General features: G+C 35.9%; 1 protein-coding gene across 2 annotated transcripts; it reads left to right on the top strand.

Annotated features, from left to right (window-relative positions):
• Window positions 1–11,109: 11,109 nt before the first annotated feature.
• On the top strand, window positions 11,110–17,615 carry LOC109213642 (monosaccharide-sensing protein 2-like). 2 transcript variants are annotated; one of them, XM_019377462.1, is made up of 7 exons: window positions 11,110–11,362; window positions 11,547–11,596; window positions 12,762–12,914; window positions 13,177–13,743; window positions 14,571–15,466; window positions 15,924–16,111; window positions 16,784–17,615. In XM_019377462.1, the coding sequence occupies exons 3-7, from the start codon at window positions 12,836–12,838 to the stop codon at window positions 17,217–17,219; spliced, it is 2,166 nt and encodes a 721-aa protein (XP_019233007.1). In that variant the 5' UTR covers window positions 11,110–11,362; window positions 11,547–11,596; window positions 12,762–12,835; the 3' UTR covers window positions 17,220–17,615. The 2 variants fall into 2 exon arrangements, with proteins under 2 accessions (XP_019233007.1, XP_019233006.1); XM_019377461.1 differs by having other exon boundaries at window positions 11,110–11,596.
• The last annotated feature ends 5,804 nt before the right edge of the window (window positions 17,616–23,419 follow it).

Below are 23,419 nucleotides of genomic sequence, written 5' to 3'. Positions count from 1 at the left end.
CTCACCCTGAATATTTGCAAGAAGTTATTTTCACGGCTCGAACCCGTGACCTGCCGGTCACATGACAACAACTTTATCAGTTATGCCCACTTGTATACCCACTTGACTCCAATTGGTCTTTTTGAGGGCGGTAAAGTAGTCAATTCCCATGTATTATTTTTCTCAATAGCGTGAATTTCTTCATTCATTGCATGAACCCATCGGTCATCTTTAACAGCTTCCTCAAAAGTAACTGGATCACAATCTGCAAATAAGGCAAAATTTACAATATCTTCATCGGATAAATCATTATCATCGCCAACAACATAACCTTGCAAACGAGCCGGTGATTGGTGTTGTCTTTGCGGGCGACTGGACGTCTCTGCTTGAATAGTATCTACTGCATGTTCCTCTTGATGTCTGCTAGAACTTCCTTCCTCTATGACTGGAATTATTTGTTGAGACCTAGATGGTTCAGGATCCTTCTTTGACCAATCCCAAGAACTCTGCTCATCAAAAGTAACATCTCTGCTAATAATCACTTTTCCTGTATCTGGATTAAATAACGTGTAACCCTTTGTCTCATGACTATAACCAATAAAAATACATTTTTCAGTTTTATCATCCAATTTCTTTCTCAAAGCATCAGGAACATGAGCATAAGCAAGACAACCAAATAATTTTAGATGAGAAATATGTGGTTCCTTACCTGTCCATACCTCTTGTGGAGTTTTTTCAAAATTAGACCGTGTAGGATACCTATTTAGTACATAAATTGCACAGGAAACAGCTTCTGCCCAAAAACCTTTTGGAATATTTTTGGAATGCATCATAGATCTCACCATGTCCATCATTGTTCTATTTTTTCTTTCAGTCAAACCATTTAGCTGAGGTGTATATCTAACTGTCAATTGATGCTTAATACCATACTTCTTCAAATAATCATCACAAACAAGAAATTCAGTGCCCCTATCAGTCCTCAATATTTTAATAAAACACCCATTTTGCTTCTTCACACAAACTTTGAAGCTCTTAAAAATATCACATGCATCAGATTTATTTTTCAAAAAATATACCCAAGTCTTTCGGCTGAAATCATCAATGAAAGTAATAAAATACTTACTACCACCATTAGAAGAAACTTCAACTGAGCACAAATCTGAATGAATTAACTACAATGGTGCATTAGCTCTCCCAAGCCTTGCCCACAATACACGACTCACACTTCTTGTCAGGAAAATCAATAGAAGGCAAACCATCAACCAAATTCTTTCTTGCAAGAAATTTTGAACTCCCAAAATTCAAATGCCCAAGATGTAGATGCCACAACCAAGTATCATCACAGTTTATAGAACTAAAGCAAGGTAAGTCATCACTATTGAGATAAAGAGGCCACGAACGACTATTGTTCATGTTAAACTTTGCAATTAGTCCAAATTTATCATCACTGATTGTGCCAATCCTATACTTAAAATGCAAATCATACCCCTTTTCTGATAGTTGTCCCAAGCTCAATAAATTATGATGAAAACTCGGCACATAAAACACATCTGATATAAAATTAGAAGAACCATCTTTCACAGTAATGCGAATTTTTTCCTTTCCAACAGCAGGCACCTTTGCGTTATATCCAAGTCTCACTGTACCTCTAAATGTCTCATCCAGATCAGTGAATAATTTCTTATTTCCACTCATATGATTGCTGCAACCCGAATCAATAAACCATTCATTCCCTTTAGTTTCTTCAACCCCAGAATTAGAAAACAATAAAGTCCCTTGTTTATCCCCATTATTTTCAGTCATCTTAGCATGTACGTCTTTATTACCAGATTTATTAGACCAACATTCGCTTTCATAATGTCCAAATTTATCACAATTATAGCACTGAATCTTAGATTTATCACATCTTTGAAAATTTTGATGACTTTGTTGTTCCTTCCAATAATTGTTATTATTTTTTTGTTTATAAGAAAAATTACTTCTACCGCAGCCTCGAAAGTTACTTCTACCACGACCTCTATCTCTGAAATTCTGGTATCTTTGATTTGTTTCTTTAAAATAACTTGTCTCTTCTTTTGCTTTAGGTTGATTCATCTTTGCTTGCAATGCCTCCTCCACTATTTCGGGTGTGTCTTGAGTCAGGGACATCTCATATGTCACCAATTCACCTTCTAAATCATCAAGTGTAAAAGTGCTAAGATCTTTGATAGCCTCAAGAACCACCTTCTTCGTGTGAAATTTTATACTCAAGGACCGCAATATTTTTTCAACCACTTTAACTTCATCTAGTACTTCCATTGGTCCTCATGCCGCTGACAATATTAGTAATTCTTGTAATGAATTCTTTAACGGACTCTGTTGGTTTCATTTGGGCCAACTCGTACTGCCTCCTTAGCTCTTGCAATTTGACTTTCTTTACTTCGGCGGAACCTCGATGTGAATTCACTAATATTGTCCAAGCCTCCTTTGTTGATTTTGCATGCAAAAATTTCTTAGATACACGGAATTCAACCTTGCTGGTGAGATAGTAACATGCCTTATAATCCAATTGTCTATTTTCCTCTAATTGCTTAGATGCATCATCTGTCAATGTTGTACCTTCTGGGGGTTCCTCAAATCGTGTTTCAACAATGGACCATAATCCAGCAACATTGAAAAAATATTTCATATATTGATGCCAATCTTCAAAATTATTTTTGCCATCAAACTTGAAAACTTGGCAACCATATAAATATGGAGTATCCATAATTTTTTAGGATCTCCACCGACTCTGACAGAATCTCACACAGGCTGTGATACCAATTTGAAAGGATTGAAATATCCCGAAGAACAATTTAGGCATAAGCAAAAAATTCAGCAAAAGCTATATAGAAGAAATTTATTAAACTAGGGAGAGAACTTGGTAGGTGTTATAAAACAATAAATGAAGAACAAGAGTATTGCAGAGAAAAGTAGAGAGAGAGAATTTTTATTGATATTGGATGAATTACAATAGAATAGAACCCTCTATTTATAGGGAGAGGGTGACTGCCACCAAGCCATGAACCCTATAATCTCTCTAAATATAGACATTCACCATAAATACAATTCTATTTATATCACTCCCCCTTGAATGTCTATTCAACAGATAATGTGCCTCGTTATAACCTTAACTAAAATAAAACCCAGTGGGAAAAAAATTCTAGAGAAGGAAAAAGAGTACACATATCTAACAATACGCCTTTTGGTTGCCTCGTTAAAAATCTTGTAAGGAAAACCCAGTGGGACAAAACCTTGTAAGGGAAAAAGAGTAAAACGCGTATAACTCCCCCTGATGAGAGCATCAATTCACATACTTAAGCATTTGCATTACAATCTTGTGCACCATCTTCAAAAGATCTTTGGTAGAGATTTGATGAACAAATCAGCCATATTAACTTGAATGAATATATTGCACCTTGAAATCATCATTCTTGATAGAGATGAATTGTCTTCATATGAACTTGTTGGAATCGTCAGTTCAAAATCTTCACATAGAGGTGAAAACTCTTGCTATCATATTATCATGCATATAGTTATAGCAATATACATTTGTGCACAAATTGCACTGAGGATGTAGTACTTCATGATCAAGAATTGTATATGTTTCAAGCAACTTAAATCCTTCATGGATTGTCATATAAGTTAGGTCATATAAGCCATATAATAAACTTTAGATGCATATCAGGTTTTCATGTGATGCTAGACATATAAGATATCGAAAACTGATTGCACATACCATTGACTTTATACTTTCAAGTGTTTGAATTACATGTTCAAAACTACATGTCTTTCATATGAAACCAATTCTATTCGAAATTGCTTCTCCAGACTTAAGATCCTCATATATATTTAGTGGTATCATAGATGCCGTCGACGAATATTTTATATCGGTTTCAACACTTTTAATAAAGACATAACATAGAGATCTCTTCAATCATTTCAGGTACCTAAACACCTCCTGAGATTTTACGAAGTATTATGTCATGTGATCTTCTAGATCACTTGCCTCCTTTATTATGATCATTTTGATCATTTGCTCATCTTCTTTATCAAGAAGTTTATTTGAGACTGATTTATCTATATGCTTTAAGCGTACCATAGACTTTGTCCTTCTAAAACTTAATAAGAGCATTTGTAACGAGAATATAGTTACTTTCTTTGGGTCAGCAAATGCGTCTGGCATGCTTTGCAATATATTGCAAATGAATTATCCCTTTTATGAACTTCAAGTTCATATTATCTTATTCGAGGATCTAGATGTACAAATGATAATTCTTTCAAGTAACTTTTTCTCAACTTTTATAATATCTCCCCCTTATGTTAGAAAAACTAACTTGTTTCCTCAACTTTGAGAACCCATCTTTGTGCGTTATGGTGTTAATCAAAATATACACCGCATATCAATAATAATAAGATGAGATTATTTGGTTCCTGACCCTGAACCACTTGTGAGGGGAGAATGTAATATACTTTTGTATATAACCTATATCAAACTGATATAGATAACTTTGTTCTCATAAGAAATAGTTTAGCTATTAAGTGGAGGCACTCAATAAATTATTTTGCTAAACCAACTTATCCAGAGGAACTTCTTGAATAGAAAATCAGGAAATTATACTCGAAATTAAATTATTGAGCAAGTTACCTCGCAAACACCAGGTTGCGGGTCAATAATAATTGCACATGTAACCATCTCATAGATGCATCTTATGTGGTATACACGGCAGGTGAATGGGCCCATATTCACCTTTGATATTTCCAGCATTCATGGGATTCAATCCCAATTTTAGTTGGTCAATTAATTAATGAGAACAAGCAATATAAGAGAATTCGTAAAGAACTTTCTAGTTCCTTAATATTTACCCATGTGAATTCTCTTTTATTTTGCAAATCATACTTAAATCGATATGGCTTAACCAATTATGCCAACTGAATAAATTATCAACATTGATAAAGTTCAGGTTATACCATTGTGACGATCCGACCCGTCGTCACGTGAGTTACCGCCCACTTTCCCCCATTTTCTATTTCTTTATGCTTCATTATCAGTGTTGGGTGTGAACGAGTTGATTTGGATTGGTTCTAGAAGGAAATGAGACACTTAGTCTCTTCAAGGAAGGTTTGTTTTGAAAAAGTCAACCGGACGTTGACTTCTGTGTTAGAGGGCTCGAATATGAATTTCGATGATTCGGTTAGCTTCTGGGGATGATTTGTGACTTAGGAGTGTGATCGGAAGTAATTTTGGAGGTCCGGTGTAGAATTAGGCTTGAATTGGCGAAGTTAGTATTTTGGCGATTTCCGGTTAATAGGTTAGATTTTGATCCGAGGGTCGGGATGGAATTCCGAGAGTTGCAGTAGCTTTGTTAGGTGATTTGGGATGTGCGTGTAAAATTTCAGGTGATTCGGAGGTGATTTGGTTGGGTTTTTGATCGAATGCGTGTTTCGGAAGTTTTAGAAGAACTTAGGCTTGAATTCGATGTGAATTGATGATTTTAGTGTTGTTGGATGGGTTTTTATGATTGGAACAAGTTTGAATAACGTTGTAGGATGCATTGGTATTTTTGGTTGAGGTCCCGGGGGCCTCGGGGTGAGTTCGGATGGTTAAACGGAGAGTTTTGGAATTTTTCATGTTGCTAAGTCTGCTGCAATTGGTGTTTTCGCCTCTGCGAAGCTTGGACCACAGAAGCGGTCTCACTTGTGCGAAGATTGGACCGCAGAAGCGGTGATGGGACCTGGGCGCTGATTCTGCAGAAGCGGTTGGGGAAGCCGCATCTGCGAAGCCGCAGATGTGGGATTTAAGTCGCAGAAGCGGGTTTTTGGATTATGGAATTTCCGCAGAAGCGGAAGGAGACCGCAGGAGCGGAAGTTGCAGAAGCGACATTTTGACCACATAAGCGGTTTCTGCTAGACAGAAATATTTAATTCATCTTCGCGAAATTTTGAGAAAAGTAGCATATTTCACTTCGGACTTGGAGAGTTTTTGGGTGATTTTGAAGAGGGTTTCAAGGGCTTTGATCAGGTATGAACTCTTGGACTTAAAAACATGATTCTATGGTGTAAATACATGGATTAGAGCTGGAAACTTAAGAAATTAAAGGTCAAAAATGGAGGTTAGGGATTGAACTTAAGAGAGCAAAAATTGGGTTTTGAGGGGGTCAATTGGACTCCGATTTTGGTGTTTTTCATATGTATAGACTCGTGGCGAGATAAGGAACCCGTTGGTGTAAGGATTTCTGAGTTTCGAGGAGTGGGCCCGGGACTCGGGTTTTGCCAATTTCGGGATTTTTAATATTTTTCGATTGTTTTCGATTGGGTATTGTTCCTTTGGCATATTGTGACGTATTCATTGTGGTTTTGGTCAGATTCGACGCGCGTGGAGGCCGATTTGAGGGGCAAAGGCGTCGCGGGCTAGAGATTTCGCCGGTTCGAGGTGAGTAATGATTGTAAATGATATTTTGAGGGTTTTGAAATCCCGTGTTTGCACATCGTAGTGCTATATTAAGGTGACTTGCACGCCGGGTAGCGAGCGTGGGGTAGAGCAACGTTGGGGATTGTGACTTGGTCCATCCCGGTAGATGAATATACTGCGTATTTGACTGGAATTCACTTATTGTCATTTTTAACTGAGCTAATTTCTATGTTTGGGCTTCGTGCCAATTGATTAAATCCTTCAGGGATTATTATTACTGGTTTCTTACCATTTTTGCATATCATTGAACTCAGTCCTGGTATTTAATACTGTTTTGCAAACTCAGCCACATTTTCTTAAACTTGAAACTTAATTAATATTTTTAACTGAAGTTTGGGCTGAATATTTCTATATTATGGTTTGCCCGAGAGGCTTATGTGATTTTGGACTGAGCATGGGATCGGGCTGCACGCCGCAGCGGTATGATACTGATATTGATATGAGGCCAAGAGCCTAGTTGATGCCACGAGATGGCTTATTATTGTGCTTGGGCCGTAAGGGGCCCCTCCCGGAGTCTGCACACTCCCAGTGAGTGCCGTCGACGATAAACGGAGCGGGCTGCACGCCGCAGCGATATGTGGAGCGGGCTGCACGCCGCAACGGTACCGGTACTGTTTGATGTGTTTGCATTATCTTATTTGTCTGCTATTATCTGTTGTTTGGTGCTACTTCTTGCAATATAGACCTGATACTCTGGCATTCCTTGATAACTGAGTGTTGTGCCCGCGGGGCGGAAATTCTGTGCTTATCTGCACTATTTGTTTTTGGCATTCATTTGCGTCACCGCTGAAAAGATAATTTTCAAAAGAGGTTTTAAACTAAGTTAAGATATTTCTAAAGGTTTTACAGCTTCACTGCTTTTTTTTTTCAAAGGGTTTTTCACTGCCCCTATATAGCATGATGATTTGTTTTACGTGATTTCTTACTGCTCAACTATTATTTACCTTTATTACTCACTGAGTTGGAGTACTCACTTTACTCCCTGCACCTCGCGTGCAGTCGCAGGTATTTATCCACCCGGTAGTGGGTATTGGCTGCGTGGAGGCAGAGATGTAAAGGTTTAGCGAGGTGACTGCCAGCGTTCGCAGCGCCACTGTCTTTCTATGTTATTCATTATTCTTGTTCAGTGTATTTCTAGACTTGTAAAGTGGAATTACATTCTTATAGATGCTCGTGACTTGTGACACCCCGATTAAGGCTGTGTGGGGTTGTAATTTCGTTAGTTAATATCATTAAGTCATATCTTTGCTGTTCATTTATGCTTAACTATTTTTAAAGAGACGAGTTGGGTTAGTTGGCTGGCCTTGTCTTCACGAGAGGCGCCATCACGACCAGTGTGGGGTTTGGGTCGTGACAACCATGACGTGTGCAACTATCAATAAACTCCAAGTTTATTATGATATGGGTTTTTATGTCAATAAACATCCACTTTAGTGTGGTATTCTTTTATTTGTGTAGTACAAACTGGAGAATAAAGCGGGTAGCTTTTCACATACATATTATCCCGCTACAAGTTTTAGTAATAGAAGATATTAAATCTTTCCTTTATTTATAGTCTCAGTATGACCAACCGCTTTCGTGAATACTTTAGAAACTCAATAAGTTTCTTTGAGACATACTACAACACAATGTTTTATTGATAATCAATTTTCTCCAAAATAGTATAATTGGCTCTTCTAGAGCTCTCAATTAATTTTGTACTACCACATATTCATCAACATCCATATGATGAATATCTCTTTTAAAGAGAAAGTTATACCATTATGGTCATGGTCAGAACTCTATACAAGATATGTTCCTTGCATTACTGTTGCCCTTTAATAATCACATCGCCAAAATATTTTGGCGTACAATAGGTATGCGACCAATGACCATTCTTGCCATAATAATGACATTATATTCTTATTTCCCCTCAAACCTCATTCTAGAGGTGAGTGTGGTATATTCACTACCACTAGCACGTTGTTGTCACATTCACAACATGAATGGACTATAATAATTTATATGTGCTTTACAAAATCTCATGTCAAATCGATGACAAACATTACTTTCACAGAGTGAAGGATTATTTTGAGAATCTTTATTATTCTCATTACCACAATGATGACGATTATAATTTCGTCTATTGCCACGTCCACATCCATTGATACCTTCATGGTAATAATTTTATCTTCTTTCAGACTTATATCATATTGCTACCACATTCTCTTAAGGGAATGAGAATGAAGCAAATTCAATGGGACGGGTTTCCACTTCTTGTGCTCATGATCATACATGACTTTGATCATGGCAAGACATAGAAATTTTACCACTTCGGGTGATTATAATTTCTTACTAACTCCATTAGAGTTATAATCAAAGTTTATTGTCTTTGCTTGTATTAAAATCAAATTATAGAATAAAAGAGAAAAATACGGTAAAATACATACCTTAAATCCAGAAGTTAATCACGAAGGAAGTTCATGGAATAATTGATAATCATTGTGCTCAATCCAAAAGCTTCTACTCAATTGGTTAGAGTCTCGTGCTGATAACGTGTTATAAAACAATAAATGAAGAACAAGAGTATTGCAGAGAAAAGTAGAGAGAGAGAATTATTATTGATATTGGATGAATTACAATAGAATAACCCTCTATTTATAGGGAGAGGGTGACTTAGCCACCAAGCAATGAACCCTAGAATCTCTCTAAATATAGACATTCACCATAAATACAATTCTATTTATAACAGTAGGAGGGTTTTTCACAACTCATAAACTATTGAATCTCTCAACAAAAAAAACAAGTAGTATCACCCCTATTTATAATACTACAAAACCAAAAACCTATTCCAATATAAAATTGGTAAACAAAACCTAACTAGACATGAATTAAATAAACTACCAAATATCAAATCCTAGACAACTTAGGAATACTAATTAATCTTGGTTTAGTTTCCAACACTCAATAAATTAGCCTATCTATTTTATTTTTCTTGATGTGATTTGATCTTTATGTAGATTTTATTCGTCGACATTCTTTTAGAAGATCTGTAAGTTTTGTTTAAAACTTTTTTTTTTTCATTGTGAAGCTCATATTTCCATTGTGTTTATGTGTAAAAATATCCCAAACCCCTTCCCCCTTCCCCGCAAAAAGATCATATAATTAATGAAAGAATATTAATTATTTTGAGTAATTAATTGGCATTTTACTAGTACGATCGTATTGCATGTTCTTGTCGACACTTTAGACATAATTTTCTTTTTTCTTTCTTCAAACCTAATTTTGTAATCGCTTTTTTGAGCGGAGACTATTGAAAACAATCTCTCTACTTCCACAAGATAAGAGTAAGGTCTGCATACATTCTAGTATTCTACCCTTCTCATATTCTACTTGTGGAATTTCACTGATTATGTTCCAAGTTGTTATAGTAGTTAATCGGTATGAGTAGGGTCGCATTATTTTGAGTAAATTCTATTTAACTCCTTTAATCTTTTGGGTTCGGGAAATACTAATTTCTTTACCTTTTGAATGTGAAAATAAATCTCGTTAATCTTAAATCGACAACAAAGAGTTGAGATGTAAAATTTTAACTTTTATTTTTCGAAGAATTTGGACACACGAAGTTCATCTCATTTTATGCTAGCACTCTATTAATAACAAGAGTAAAATAAGATAATTTGCTAACGGTCAAGGACCGAAAGTTAAACGATGACAAAATTAAGCAATTTCAAATAATACGAAAATAAATTTGAATCTTTTTCCTCTAAATATGAAAACACATCAAAGACTTTTTCTAAAATTGTTTAACTTTATATTATTGTCATTTTTATTCTTTGAACTATCATGAACTAGAATATCATTTTTATAGCTCTAAGTATATTCTATCATACTTACGTTATAGGTGTAATGCATCATCACGTCTTTCACTTTTTCAAGAAAAAAATTATTATTTTGTATATTTCATGCACATGTTAGCATGTTTATAATAGACATATACATTTTCTACTATTATTTTTTGAATTTTTTTATTTATATATTTAATTTATAAAATATAAAATATTAAAAATTAAATACACATGGGCTTACGTTCTGCGCCTCGAGCTTTTGTCTCGTCCCCCGATAAATAAAATGCATCGCTCCTCGCCAACGCCTTTTAAAACAATTTGGACCTTTTTCTTGGAAACTATTAAGCAATTATATATATATATATATATATATATATTTTATTTTTATTTATTTATTTATTTATTTATTTTTAAAGTTTTTTAATTTTTTTGGAACCCCAGGATAATCCGCAGTCGTTAAAGCCTCTGCCCTTCGGGTGAGCACTGGGTAAACCCCCATTGTGTAATAGCCTGCAAACCATACAAGGGACGTAAACCATACTAGGCAAGCCCTGTGTGACAGTTTCGACACAGAAGGCATTTAGGGGGTATTGATCTCAGATCATCCGTATAGATGACCACCCTCCAACCGGACCATTCCCCGAAGGGATTATTAAGCAATTATTAATAATACGAAAATAAATTTGAATCTTTTTCCTCTAACTATAAAAACACATCAAAGACTTTTTCTAAAATTGTCCAAACGGCTCAAAATCAATATTTAAAGTAGATTTTTGATAAATATGGGAAGTGATATCATCATTACTCAGAAACGAAACGAAACGAAAAAAAAAAGTTACAGATCCCAACTGATCATGTCAATAAGTGACTGACCAAACACAGAAATTATTCTGAATCTTCCCAAAAGATTGTACATAGAATAATAATAAGAGATGAGTATATAATTTTGGTTAACATATCAGCTAACCACGTTCCTCGGTCACATCACATCTTACACATCATCCCCTTTTTTTGAACTGGTTTTAAGATCCCATCTTTCTTTCTCTTTCATTTGTGTCATATTCAGGTCTGTCTTTTTGCCTGCTACATTTACTTAACAACCCCATTTTTCTTGCCCTTTCAAAAGTGCATATAGTTCTGTTTTTCTTTTAAGGCAATTGGGGTTTGAATGTTTCAGACCAATTGTCTTGTCTCTATATAAAGTTTGTGTCTTTCTTGAAATTTTAAGCTTTACATGTGGAATTTAGCAGGTTTTTCCAGTTTTGGGAGCCTTTAACTGACTCTTTGAAGAATTTAGCAGGTACTTTTTTGGTTGCTTGTATATGTCATTCTTTTCGCTCATTCTTGAGCCGAGTGTCTATCGGAAAGGGTAAGGTGTGCCTACACACCATCCTCCCCAGACCGCACGTATTGGATTACGACTGGGTTTATTGTTGTTGTTGTTGTATATCCAAAATCTGTTCTTAGATCAGTTTTTTTGCTAGTGTAAAAGTACCATTTTGGAAATTTTGGAATGATTACATATGCAGTTGAGTAATGTAGTTAGATCTGATAAAGTTACTTTTTTTAAGCGTTTGTTTGGTCTTTTTTAAGATTCGAAGACTATGCACTCTGTGTATGTTTCTTTCCTGATTGAAGTATATCATTTTTTGAATCTTTATGAAAGTGGGAAAATTTTTATTTTGTGCCTCACACACAACTGACACTAGTTGTATGAGGTATCTTTTTTGTCACGCAACTGTGTGGGTCCCAGAATTTTGTGGACCCAGATGTGTAAGATATGGGTCCACAAATATGTGAGATAAAAAGAGGCCTCACACAACTAGTGTAAGTTGTGTGAGACACAAAATAAAATCACTCCCGACCTCAACTTGTTTGGGACTGTGGCATAGTTGTTATTGTTTTTGTTGTTTGATGGTTCCAAATGTAGCATAGGAGATTTACTCAAGTCTAAAGTTTGGATCTTCCTATTTGTTCTTGTTCTGATTCAGGAACAAGATCCTGTGTTTTGCATTGGCGGATTAAGAATTTAAGCTCTATGCGTTCAACCTTTAAGGTTCTTAGCATTAAAACCATTATATTTTTTAAGTTATGGGGGGTCATATATACTATTTATTGCAATTTTAGTGGATTTTGATACATAAATTTGTACACTGCGTCGAAAGTAATGGGTTCAAATTAAGCCGGTACTTTCAAGCTGCATCTGCCCCTGCCTCCACTTGTTTGGGACTGTGGCGTAGTTGTTATTGTTTTTGTTGTTTTATGGCTCCAAATGTTGCATAGGAGATTTACTGAAGTCTAAAGTTAGGATCTTTCTATTTGTTCTTGTTCTGATTCAGGAACAAGATCTTGTGTTTGCATTGACTGGTTAATTAATCATGTCGGATCTTTTGGAAATTATGCATATCTATACATAGATGTGTTTTTCAAGAGTCAGTCTAATCTTCTACATGTTCTGATTGCAGGTGCTTCTGCAATTAGGAAGAGTTGGACATTCATTTTTTATATATAATATAAGGAAGAATTTGATTTATTAAGGATGAGTGGAGCTGTGCTAATTGCACTTGCTGCAGCTATTGGCAACTTGTTGCAGGGATGGGACAATGCGACAATCGCAGGTTTTACCTCATTACACTCCTCTTGTTCTTTAATTTATTTTTTCTGTGTTTAGTTTTCTCCTCTAGGAGAAACATGTCTTGCACTGTTCATGGATCGGCCATCAGTATTTGCGACTACAAATTTTCAGCATTTGAATACCAGTGAAATATTAAAGAAACTTCTTCGACGAGTATTTCAAGTGAAGTTATAGTTTTTGCTCACAAATCTCAACTTTTAACAGTTTACTATATTTTGAAAGTAAATGTATCTAATATGTTTCAGGATCTGTTCTTTACATCAAGAAGGAATTCAATTTGCAAACACAGCCAACAATGGAAGGGCTAATTGTTGCGATGTCTCTTATTGGAGCAACAGTGATCACAACATTCTCTGGACCTGTATCGGACATGCTTGGGAGACGTCCAATGCTGATAATTTCATCGGTACTTTATTTCCTCAGCGGATTAGTGATGTTATGGTCTCCAAATGTTTATGTGTTGCTTTTAGCAAGGCTCTTAGATGGATTTGGAATTGGTCTCGCTGTGACACTTGTTCCCGTCTATATATCTGAGACTGCCCCACCAGAAATAAGAGGGCAATTGAATACATTTCCACAGTTCACTGGTTGTGTTGGAATGTTTTTGTCATACTGCATGGTTTTTGGAATGTCATTGACGCCGTCGCCAAGTTGGAGGCTAATGCTTGGGGTTCTCTCGATTCCTTCTCTTGCTTATTTCTTTTTTACGTTGTTTTACTTGCCCGAATCTCCAAGGTGGCTGGTCAGTAAAGGTCGAATGAAAGAGGCTAAACAAGTTTTACAGAGATTACGTGGCAGGGAAGATGTCTCAGGTTTGTCTCATGGTTCTTTTCCTTGTGCACAATTAACTTATTTCTTTGTCGCACGAGAGAATATATTTTCTCCTCAGAATAGTGTTAAGAAACGATTGAGCTAAATCTGTGATGCTCTCTGTCTTTGTGTAATCAGCAATGTTTCATTTGATGCCTTGTTTACGAGAATCAACGTGCATAAGATAGAAGTTTGTTTTAAAGCTTTACTTGTCCAAACAAACAAAGAAGTTTGTTTAGAGCTTTAACCCCAATTTGCTATTGATTTCGTTGAAGTTTGAGGAGCAGCTTCTTAAGTCTACTGGTTTCTTTGCTCTTAGGTACCTCAAGTTAATATAAATTTAACCAACATAAAGAGTTTAGGAACTTTGTAGGCTGTTGCATATCCCATGTATAGAAAAAAGTCAAATCGATTGATTTAAGAAATTGAATGCCGTCCCGACTTCATCACACGCTTCAAAGCCCTTTGTTTGGTTGGGGTTGCTTACTAGGTTTCAGGAGATATACTCATAAACTTCAGATAATATGTTGGTTCTATGCCTAATGAAATCTTGCTTCGTTTTTTCTCATTTATTTGTTGTCAAGCATACTGGTTTTCCATGGAATTATATCAACACATTACTAAGGAAAAGTGACATTCTTTTTTGGGACTGACTAAAAAGGAAAGAGTGCCACATAATTTGGGATGGAGGGAATAATATTTTTCTTTAAGGTTTAACTCTTAGGTCAGGTTACACTTTTTCATTCTTGAAGTTCATGATCAGTCCTCCTTGGGATTTAACATTCTCGACCAAGATTCTAATCTCCAACGGAATCTTCTCAATCTACAGGTGAAATGGCCTTGCTAATGGAGGGTTTAGGTGTTGGAGGTGAAGTATCTATAGAAGAATATATAATTGGTCCAGACAGTGAACTTGTCGACAACCAGGATGAGAAAGATCAAATCAAGTTATATGGAGCCGAAGAAGGTCTTTCATGGATAGCCAAACCTGTGACTGGACAAAGTACTCTTGGTCTGGCTTCACGTCACGGGAGTATGGCAAACCAAAGCATGCTTATGGATCCGTTGGTCACTCTATTTGGCAGCGTTCATGAGAAGCTTCCGGAGATGGGAAGCATGCGAAGCATGCTCTTTTCGAATGTTGGCAGCATGTTCAATATAACAGAGAATCAAGAGAAACATGAACAGTGGGATGAAGAAAGCCAAAAGGACGACGAACATCATATGTCCGATGGTTCTGGGGCCGAATCAGATGATAATCTGAGAAGTCCGTTGCTCTCACGTCAAGGTACAAATGCCGAAACAAATATGGGGCCTCCAACCTCATTAAGCATGAGACAAGGTAGCAATCTCATGCACGCAAATGGCGAGCAAGCGAGCATGGGTATTGGCGGTGGATGGCAGCTAGCGTACAGAAAAGATGAGAAAAAGGAAGGAGCACTCAAAAGGATTTATTTACACGAAGAAGGAGGCGCTGGATCACGGCGTGGGTCCATTATTTCCCTTCCAGGTGATGCTCATGCTGAAGGCGAATTCATACATGCAGCTGCTTTAGTGAGTCAGTCTGTTCTTCGAGCAGACAGTCTCTTGGGTCAACAGTCTATCGAAGAAGCAGTAGAGACACAACCTGATGCTGTTACGAAGAGGCCAGGCTGGAAAGCACTTTTTGAGCCAGGGGTTAAGCATGCATTGATTGTCGGAGTTGGAATTCAAATACTTCAGCAGGTAAAAGTTGTTCTATGAACTTGCCGTTTGACCTTGATAATTAAATGAGGTGCTGGCTTAGTGAAATCTTAGATAGAACCATCAAAACCCCTTAGTTTAACTTGGATCTAAGAAGAAAGGTAGCATAAGTATGGCGATTGAGGTTACTATATAGTTTTATGCTCTCGTATTTTATTGGTAATGGTTACAGCTCGCCTAGCAATTCACCAGTCAAAGAATAAAGTACATAAAGCAATTGACTCTTCTGTGCATGACTTTGTGATGACATTTACTGAGCTCTGTTATGCAATGAGCTCTGTTATGCAATGGCCTGCTGTTAAGCTTTATTTAATCTTATGTTATGCTCAAACCAGTGAAGTATATGAAGTTTAAAGTGGCATCATGTCTAGAAAATAAGCATTTGAACCAAACCATTTACTTTTGATTAAGCTAGTGATTTGCTTTGGTCCTTGTACAGTTTTCCGGAATCAACGGGGTTCTCTATTACACTCCTCAAATTCTTGAACAAGCAGGAGTAGGAATTTTGCTATCGAATATGGGCATCAGTTCTGATTCTGCGTCTCTCCTCATAAGTGCTGTCACAACTTTGTTAATGCTTCCCAGCATTGTTGTTGCGATGAGACTAATGGACTTTGCCGGCAGAAGGTATCCCTGATTCTATTAATGCTAAATTTTATGTAACTCTAGAAATGATAACATCTTAATCCTTGATGTATAATTTACTCATCATAATTCATGCACCATAGTTGCCTTCTCAATAAACTAGTTTTTGTTACTAAAATGACTTGTTTCTTTAGTTTGAGGCCTAACTATGGTTAAACTTATTGTAATAAAATGAGTAAACACTAGTTTGCAGACTTACGATAGTTCTCCTTGGCGGAAGCGGATTGTCTATAGCAATCTCGACTCAGATTACTAGTCGTCGGGAATCCTCACGTAGCGGATGAATCCCCTAATCCAACAGCCTAATTTTCCCTCTATTGGATGGAGAGAAACCTACACCTAGCCGTTCTCTAAATAATTTAGAGTGTGTCTTCGTACACATATAGTGGTGTTTATATAGACAGCCTTAGGGTGAGAGTTAGACTAACTAATGGCCAACTAATTAGCTAGCGCCCCTTATAGGTGTACTAGGCCCAAAATCTATATTTTCCAACACTTATTCATCACAACTTTGTACTGTTATTACTTTGCACTTTGACCATGTTGAAGTTGAGAGAACTGCATATGTGGAAAATTCCAAATCTTTTTAAAGCATGCATTTTCAACCCTTTAGCTTTCCGCGTAAGAGAAGTATAACTGTTTGTTTTCTTCCAGGTGGCTTTTGTTGGCAACTTTGCCCGTCTTGTTATCGTCACTTATCGTACTTGTCATTGGCAATGTTATTAGCCTGGGTGCCGTCATGCATGCTGTGATCTCCACCATTAGTGTTGTGGTCTACTTCTGCACCTTTGTCATGGGGTTTGGTCCAATCCCAAATATCCTCTGCTCCGAGATATTCCCCACTAGCGTTCGTGGAATCTGCATTGCTATATGCGCTCTTACATTTTGGTTCGGAGACATCATTGTCACCTACTCGCTCCCCGTTATGCTTACCTCCATTGGACTTGGAGGCGTCTTTGGCATTTACGCTGTTGTGTGTGCCTTGGCTTGGGTTTTTGTTTACTTGAAGGTTCCTGAAACAAAAGGCATGCCCCTTGAAGTCATAACAGAATTCTTCGCCGTTGGAGCTAAACAAGCTGCAAGAGAATAACTACAATAGAGATTTGAAACATACTGTTTTCTTTCCTGAATATGAGGTACATGATGTCGATGTGTTCAACCCTTTTATCGCGACTTGAGGTGCTTCCCGCATCTACAAAAATGGTGGTGATTTCCCAGAAGGAAGCGAAGTAATCAGTGATAAAGATTGTGGTCAGAAGAGAACTCACTTAACTGTAATTCATATTCTATCTTTTTTCTCTTTGTACTTAGTCTTTCTGCTTGCTTCAATTATGAGTTCAGCTCTCTTGAGAGCTTTCAAGATTTGGATATCAGTGTGTCATTGGCACTATCTGATGTTAATTTTTGAACATTTTACTGATACACTTATTTATTCTCCTTTCTTCCTAATCGAAGTAGGCTTGGTTTCGGCTTACTGGTTGTAGTACGTAGTGTTAGTTTTGTATTTTTGTTTCGGTTTTTTGATTGGTGTGCTTGTTGTTGCCCTAGCCGAGGGTCTACCGGGAACTGGGTAAGGTCTGCGTACATATTGCCCTCTCTAGACCTTACTTGTGGGATTACATTGTGTTTATTGCTGCTTTCAAATCGAAGTAGGCGATTCATTGCAATATTTGGTTGAAGTTGAAAAGAAGCATATTTGTAGTCTAAGTTGACAAAAGGTATTTAGAAGTTTTGATTGAAGTATCAAAGCCATCAAACTTGAAAAGTGAAAAAAATGTAGAAAAGAAAAAGGCATTATCTATGTTATAAATAGAGTTTTATTTAAGGTGAATGTTTACATTTTAGAGAAATTGTAGGGATTTTACCCTATAAATAGAGGAGTCGTATTCCATTGTAATTTATCTCAAAATCAATAAGAATTCTCTCTCCCTACTTTTCTATGCAATACTCTTCTTTCTTCTTTTATTATTTCATAACACGTTATCAGCACGAGACTCTAACCAATTGAGTAGAAGCTTTAGGATTAAGGTGAATGTTTAATTTAAGGTGAATGTTTACATTTTAGAGAAATTGTAGGGATTTTACCCTATAAATAGAGGAGTCCTATTCCATTGTAATTCATCTCAAAATCAATAAGAATTCTCTCTCCCTACTTTTCTATGCAATACTCTTCTTTCTTCTTTTATTATTTTATAACACGTTATCAGCACGAGACTCTAACCAATTGAGTAGAAGCTTTAGGATTAAGCGTAATGATTGTCAATTGTTCTATGAACTTCCTTCATGATTAAATTCTGGATTTAAGGTAAGTAGTTTATCTTATTTTTCTCTTTTAAATTCTTGAAATTCTATAATTTGATTTTAAATACAAGCAAAAGCAATAAATTTTGATTATAACTCTAATAGAGTTTGTAAGAAATTATAACCACCAAAGTGGTAAAATTTCTATGTCTTGCCATGATCAAATTCATGTATGATTGTGGGCAAAGAATTGGAAGCCCGTCCCATTGAATTTGCTTCATTCTCCTTCCCTTAAGAGAATGTGTTTGCAGTATGTGATTAGTCTGAAAGAAGACAAAATTATTACTATGAATGTATCAATGGATGTGGACGTGGCAATAGACGAAATTATAATCGTCATCATTGTGGTAATGAGAAAAATAAGGATTTTCAAAATAATCCTTCACTTTGTGAAAGTAATATTTGTCATCGAATTTGACATGAGATTCTGTAAAGCACATATAGATGATTATGGTCCATTCATGATGTGAATGTGATAACATGTTATTTATGAATACATATTCATTCTTGGAAGAATATGAACGTACTAGTGGTATTGAATATACCACACTCACCTCTAGAATGAGGTTTGAGGGAAATAATAAAAAAATAATGTCATTATTATGGCATGAATGATCATTGGTCACATACCTATTGTACGCCAAAATATTTTGGCGATGTGTATTAAAGGGCACAATAATGCAAGGAACAAATCTTGTATAGTATTCTGACCATGACCATAATGGTATAACTTTCTCTTTAAAAGAGATATTCACCATATGGATGTTGATGATATGTGGTAGTACCAAATTAATTGAGAGCTCTGGAAGAGCCAATTATTACTATTTTGAAGAATTAAAATTGATTACCAATAAGATATTGTTGTAGTATGTCTCAAAGAAGCTTATTGAATTTCTAAATTATTCACGAAAGCAGTTGGTTATATTGAGACTATAAATAAAGGAAATATTTAATATCTTCTATTACTACTACTTGTAGGGGGGTAATATGTATGTGAAAAGTTATCCGCTTTATTTTCCAGTTTGTACTACACAAATAAAAGAGTGCCACATGTTTATTGATATAAAACCCGTTATCATAATAAACTTGGAGTTTATTGATAATTTCACACGTCATGGTGTAAACCTGAACTTTATCAATATTGATAATTTATCCAGTTGGCATAATTGATTTAGCCATGTTAATTTAAGTATGATGTGCAAAAATAAAAGAGAATTCACATGGTTATATATTAAAGAACTAGAAAGTTCTTTACGAATTCTCTTACATTGCTTGTTCTCATTAATTAATAGACCAACTAAAATTGGGATTGAATCCCATGAATGCTGGAAATATCAAAAGTGAATACGGGCCCATTCACCTGTCATGTATACCACATAAAATGTATATATGAGATGGTTACATGTGCGAATATTAGTAACCCGCAACCTGACCGGTGTTTGCGAGGTAACTTGCTCAATAATTTAATTTAGAGCATAATTTCCAGATTTTCTATTCAAGATAGTTTATCTTGATAAGTTGGTATACATCACAACTGGTTTAGCAAGATGATTATTGAGTGCCTCCACTTAATAGTTAAATTATTGCTTATGAGAACAAAGTTATCTATATCAGTTTGATATACATTATATACGAAAGTATATTACATTCTACCCTCACAAGTGCTTCAGGGTCAGGAACCAAATAATTCTATCGTATTATTATTAATGTGCAGTGTGTATTTTGATTAGCACCATAACACACAAAGATGGGTTTCCAAAATTGAGGAAGCAAGTTAGTTTTTCTAACATGAGGGGGAGACATGATAAACAATTGAGACAAAGTTACGTGGAATGTGTTATCATTTGTACATCTAGATCCTCGAATAAGATAATATGAACTTGAAGTTCATAAAAGATAATTCATCTGCAATAGCATGCCATACACATTTGCTGACCCAAAGAAAGTAACTATACTCTCATTGCAAATGCTCCTATTAAGTCCTAGAAGGACAAAGTCTATGGTACGCTTAAATCATATAGACAAATCGGTTTCAAATAAACTTCTTGATGATAAAGAAGATACGCAAATGATCAAAATGATCATAATAAAGGAGGCAAGTGATCTAGAAGATCACATGACATAACACTTCATAAAGTCTCATGAGAGATTCAGGTACCTGAATATATGAATGAAGAGATCTCTATGTTATGTCTATATATGAAAATAAGGAAGTTGGAACCGATATAAAATGTTTGTCGACGACATCTATAATAGCGCTATATATATATATATATATATATATATATATATATATATATATATATATATATATATATATATATATAAGTTTGGAGAATCAATTCAAGTGGAATTTGGTTTCATATGAAAGACATGTAGTTTTGGACATATAGTTCAAATACTCGAAAGTATAAAGTCAATAGGTGTGTGCAATCACTTTTCATGTTATTTTTATATGTCGCATGACATGAAAACTTGATATGCATCTAAAGTCTATTTAAATGGCTTATATGACTATACTTATATGATAATCCCTGAAGGATTTAAATTGCTTGAAGCATATACAATTCTTGATCTTGAAGTACCACATCCTCAGTGCAATTTGTGCACATATGTATCTTGCTATAACTATAAGCATGATAATTGATAGCGAGAATTTTTTACCTCTATGGAGATATTGAAAAGGCCATTCCACGGCAGTTTATGAAGACATTACACCTCTATCAAGAATGATGATTTCAAGGTGCAATATATTTATTCAAGTTAATATGGCTGATTTGTTTATCAAATCTCCACCAACGATCTCTTGAAGATGGTGCACAAGATTGGAATGCGAAGGCTCAAGGATGTGAATTGATGCTCTCATCAGGGGGAATTAATACGCATTGTACTCTTTTTTCCTTACAAGGTTTTGTCCCACTGGGTTTTCCTTGCAAGGTTTTTAACGAGGCAACCAAAAGGTGTATTGTTAGATATGTGTACTCTTTTTTCTTCTCTAGAATTTTTTTTCCACTGGTTTTATTTTAGTTAAGGTTTTAACGAGACACATTATTTGTTGAATAGACATTTAAGGGAGAGTGTTATAAATAGAGTTTTATTTAAGGTGAATGTCTATATTTTAGAAAAATTGTAGGGATTTTACTTGGTGGCTAAGTCACTCTTTCCCTATAAATAGAGGGGTCTTATTCTATTGTAATTCATCTCAAAATCAATAAGAATTCTCTCCCTACTTTTCTCTGCAATACTACTCTTCTTCTTTTATTATTTCATAACAATGTAACATATCTATGTATTTTGTTGCAAGTTAAACAGTAAGAACAAGACAGAACTCACAAGCTAGTAACTTCACTATTTCTATAAGAAAGAAATCAGATAAGCTACTAACTAAACTCTCACTGTGTCCATATGATGTAGTCACCGAAATAATACCAGGTTATCAAAAAAGTAACTGCAGGTATTCGTTCATAAAAGGTGAGAATTAATAACTTGCAAAATAATATTGATTAGCAGCTACTATCTCTTTTATAACAACTTGCATAACACTTCCTTTTTTATCAATATGAAATAAATTAGCATATATTTCTATTTTTTAAAAATTCTTTGATTTTTAAATTTTAATTTACCTTTAATGGCATGTTTGTACTGGTCAAAATCCGACCACACGACCACAGCACCAAGGACCCCGTCCCGTCCCATCCTGCAGTAGCAGTCAGCAAATTCGAGGACGCCTAACGGCTGCTACTTATGACAGAAGTGTCGAGGTCGAGGCCCCCCACGAGGGGAGGTCATTTCCCCGACCCGGCCCAAACAACATGTTACCAGCATGAGGAATTTTGGGCTATAAATAGAAGGAAAAAGAATCCCTTAAGGGGGGGGGGGGGGACTCCAGACCGGAGAAGAGAAGAAAGATACTCCTGGATTCTATCTCCGGGAAGAAACAGGAATTTCGATTGTAATTTCATGAACCTCTCCGAGGGAGGCAGGCTGAGTTTCTGTAATCAATAAAAGCTTTCCAGGTGTTGTTTTAATCGATTCTTTTATGTATACTATTATGTTCTTCGATCCAGTATTAATTAATGTTCACTACGATTTACCCCTTCATCTACATTGATTGATTTGTTTAAAAAGTATTAAACTACTTTTGAGTCAAACAATTTGGCGCCGTCTGTGGGGATTTCATAGTGAAAATACTTAGTTCTTCCTGGATCGAAGAAAAAGGAGCACCAAGAACAAATTCAGCTCAGACCAGATTCAATGGAAGCGCATCAAACAAAGAAGAGAAGAATCGAACACCCCAGCAGGATCTAGAAATCTTCCGCCCTGTTGGCCTCGAACAGCCCGAGCGAGGAAAGAAGTGATGCAAAGCGCTTCCTTTTTTCTTCTCTCCGAACGCCGGACAAAAGAATGGAGTGCCTCCAGTTTCCTCTAGATCTAGAATTCAATTCTAGTTCTATGTTCTGTTCATAAGTATGATTTACCACGAATCTTGATTCATACTAGCTACATGGTGAATCCCCATTCATACTAGTTACGTTCTGGTCACAATAAGTTAAGGCAAGTAAAAACAAACATGAATTAACAGAGCTTCTGCAATTGCTGAATCACCCTAAATATGAGGAAAATCAATGACTTTAGTTAGTAGTTGTGAAGAGAAGAATAGATATTTCTAGCATCGGAGGACATATGGGTCGTCGGAAAAGATCAAAACTTTCACCTGAGCTCACTGCTCAAAACTTTCACCGTAGACATAAAACTTTATTAAAGCGGACAGCCCCGCCAAACTGGTAGCGGCCAATAAAAGCATAACCGGAGAAAGGAACATGATCAAACTGAGGTAACAAATGCTTTGATTTTGTTTTAACTAACTATTTCTCTAAATGGAATAGAAACAAGAGTACTCTCCCAGATACATGAACAGGAAATGCATCATATTCCCCAGCGCAAGAAAAATCAAGCAAAATTGGGACTCCCCCAGGGAACCCATTAAGG

This window comes from Nicotiana attenuata, unplaced genomic scaffold, assembly GCF_001879085.1.
Source record: "Nicotiana attenuata strain UT unplaced genomic scaffold, NIATTr2, whole genome shotgun sequence".
Lineage (NCBI taxonomy): Eukaryota > Viridiplantae > Streptophyta > Magnoliopsida > Solanales > Solanaceae > Nicotiana > Nicotiana attenuata.
The sequence above is the reverse complement of the archived record's forward strand: the minus strand, read 5'-3'. Positions and strand labels throughout refer to the sequence as shown.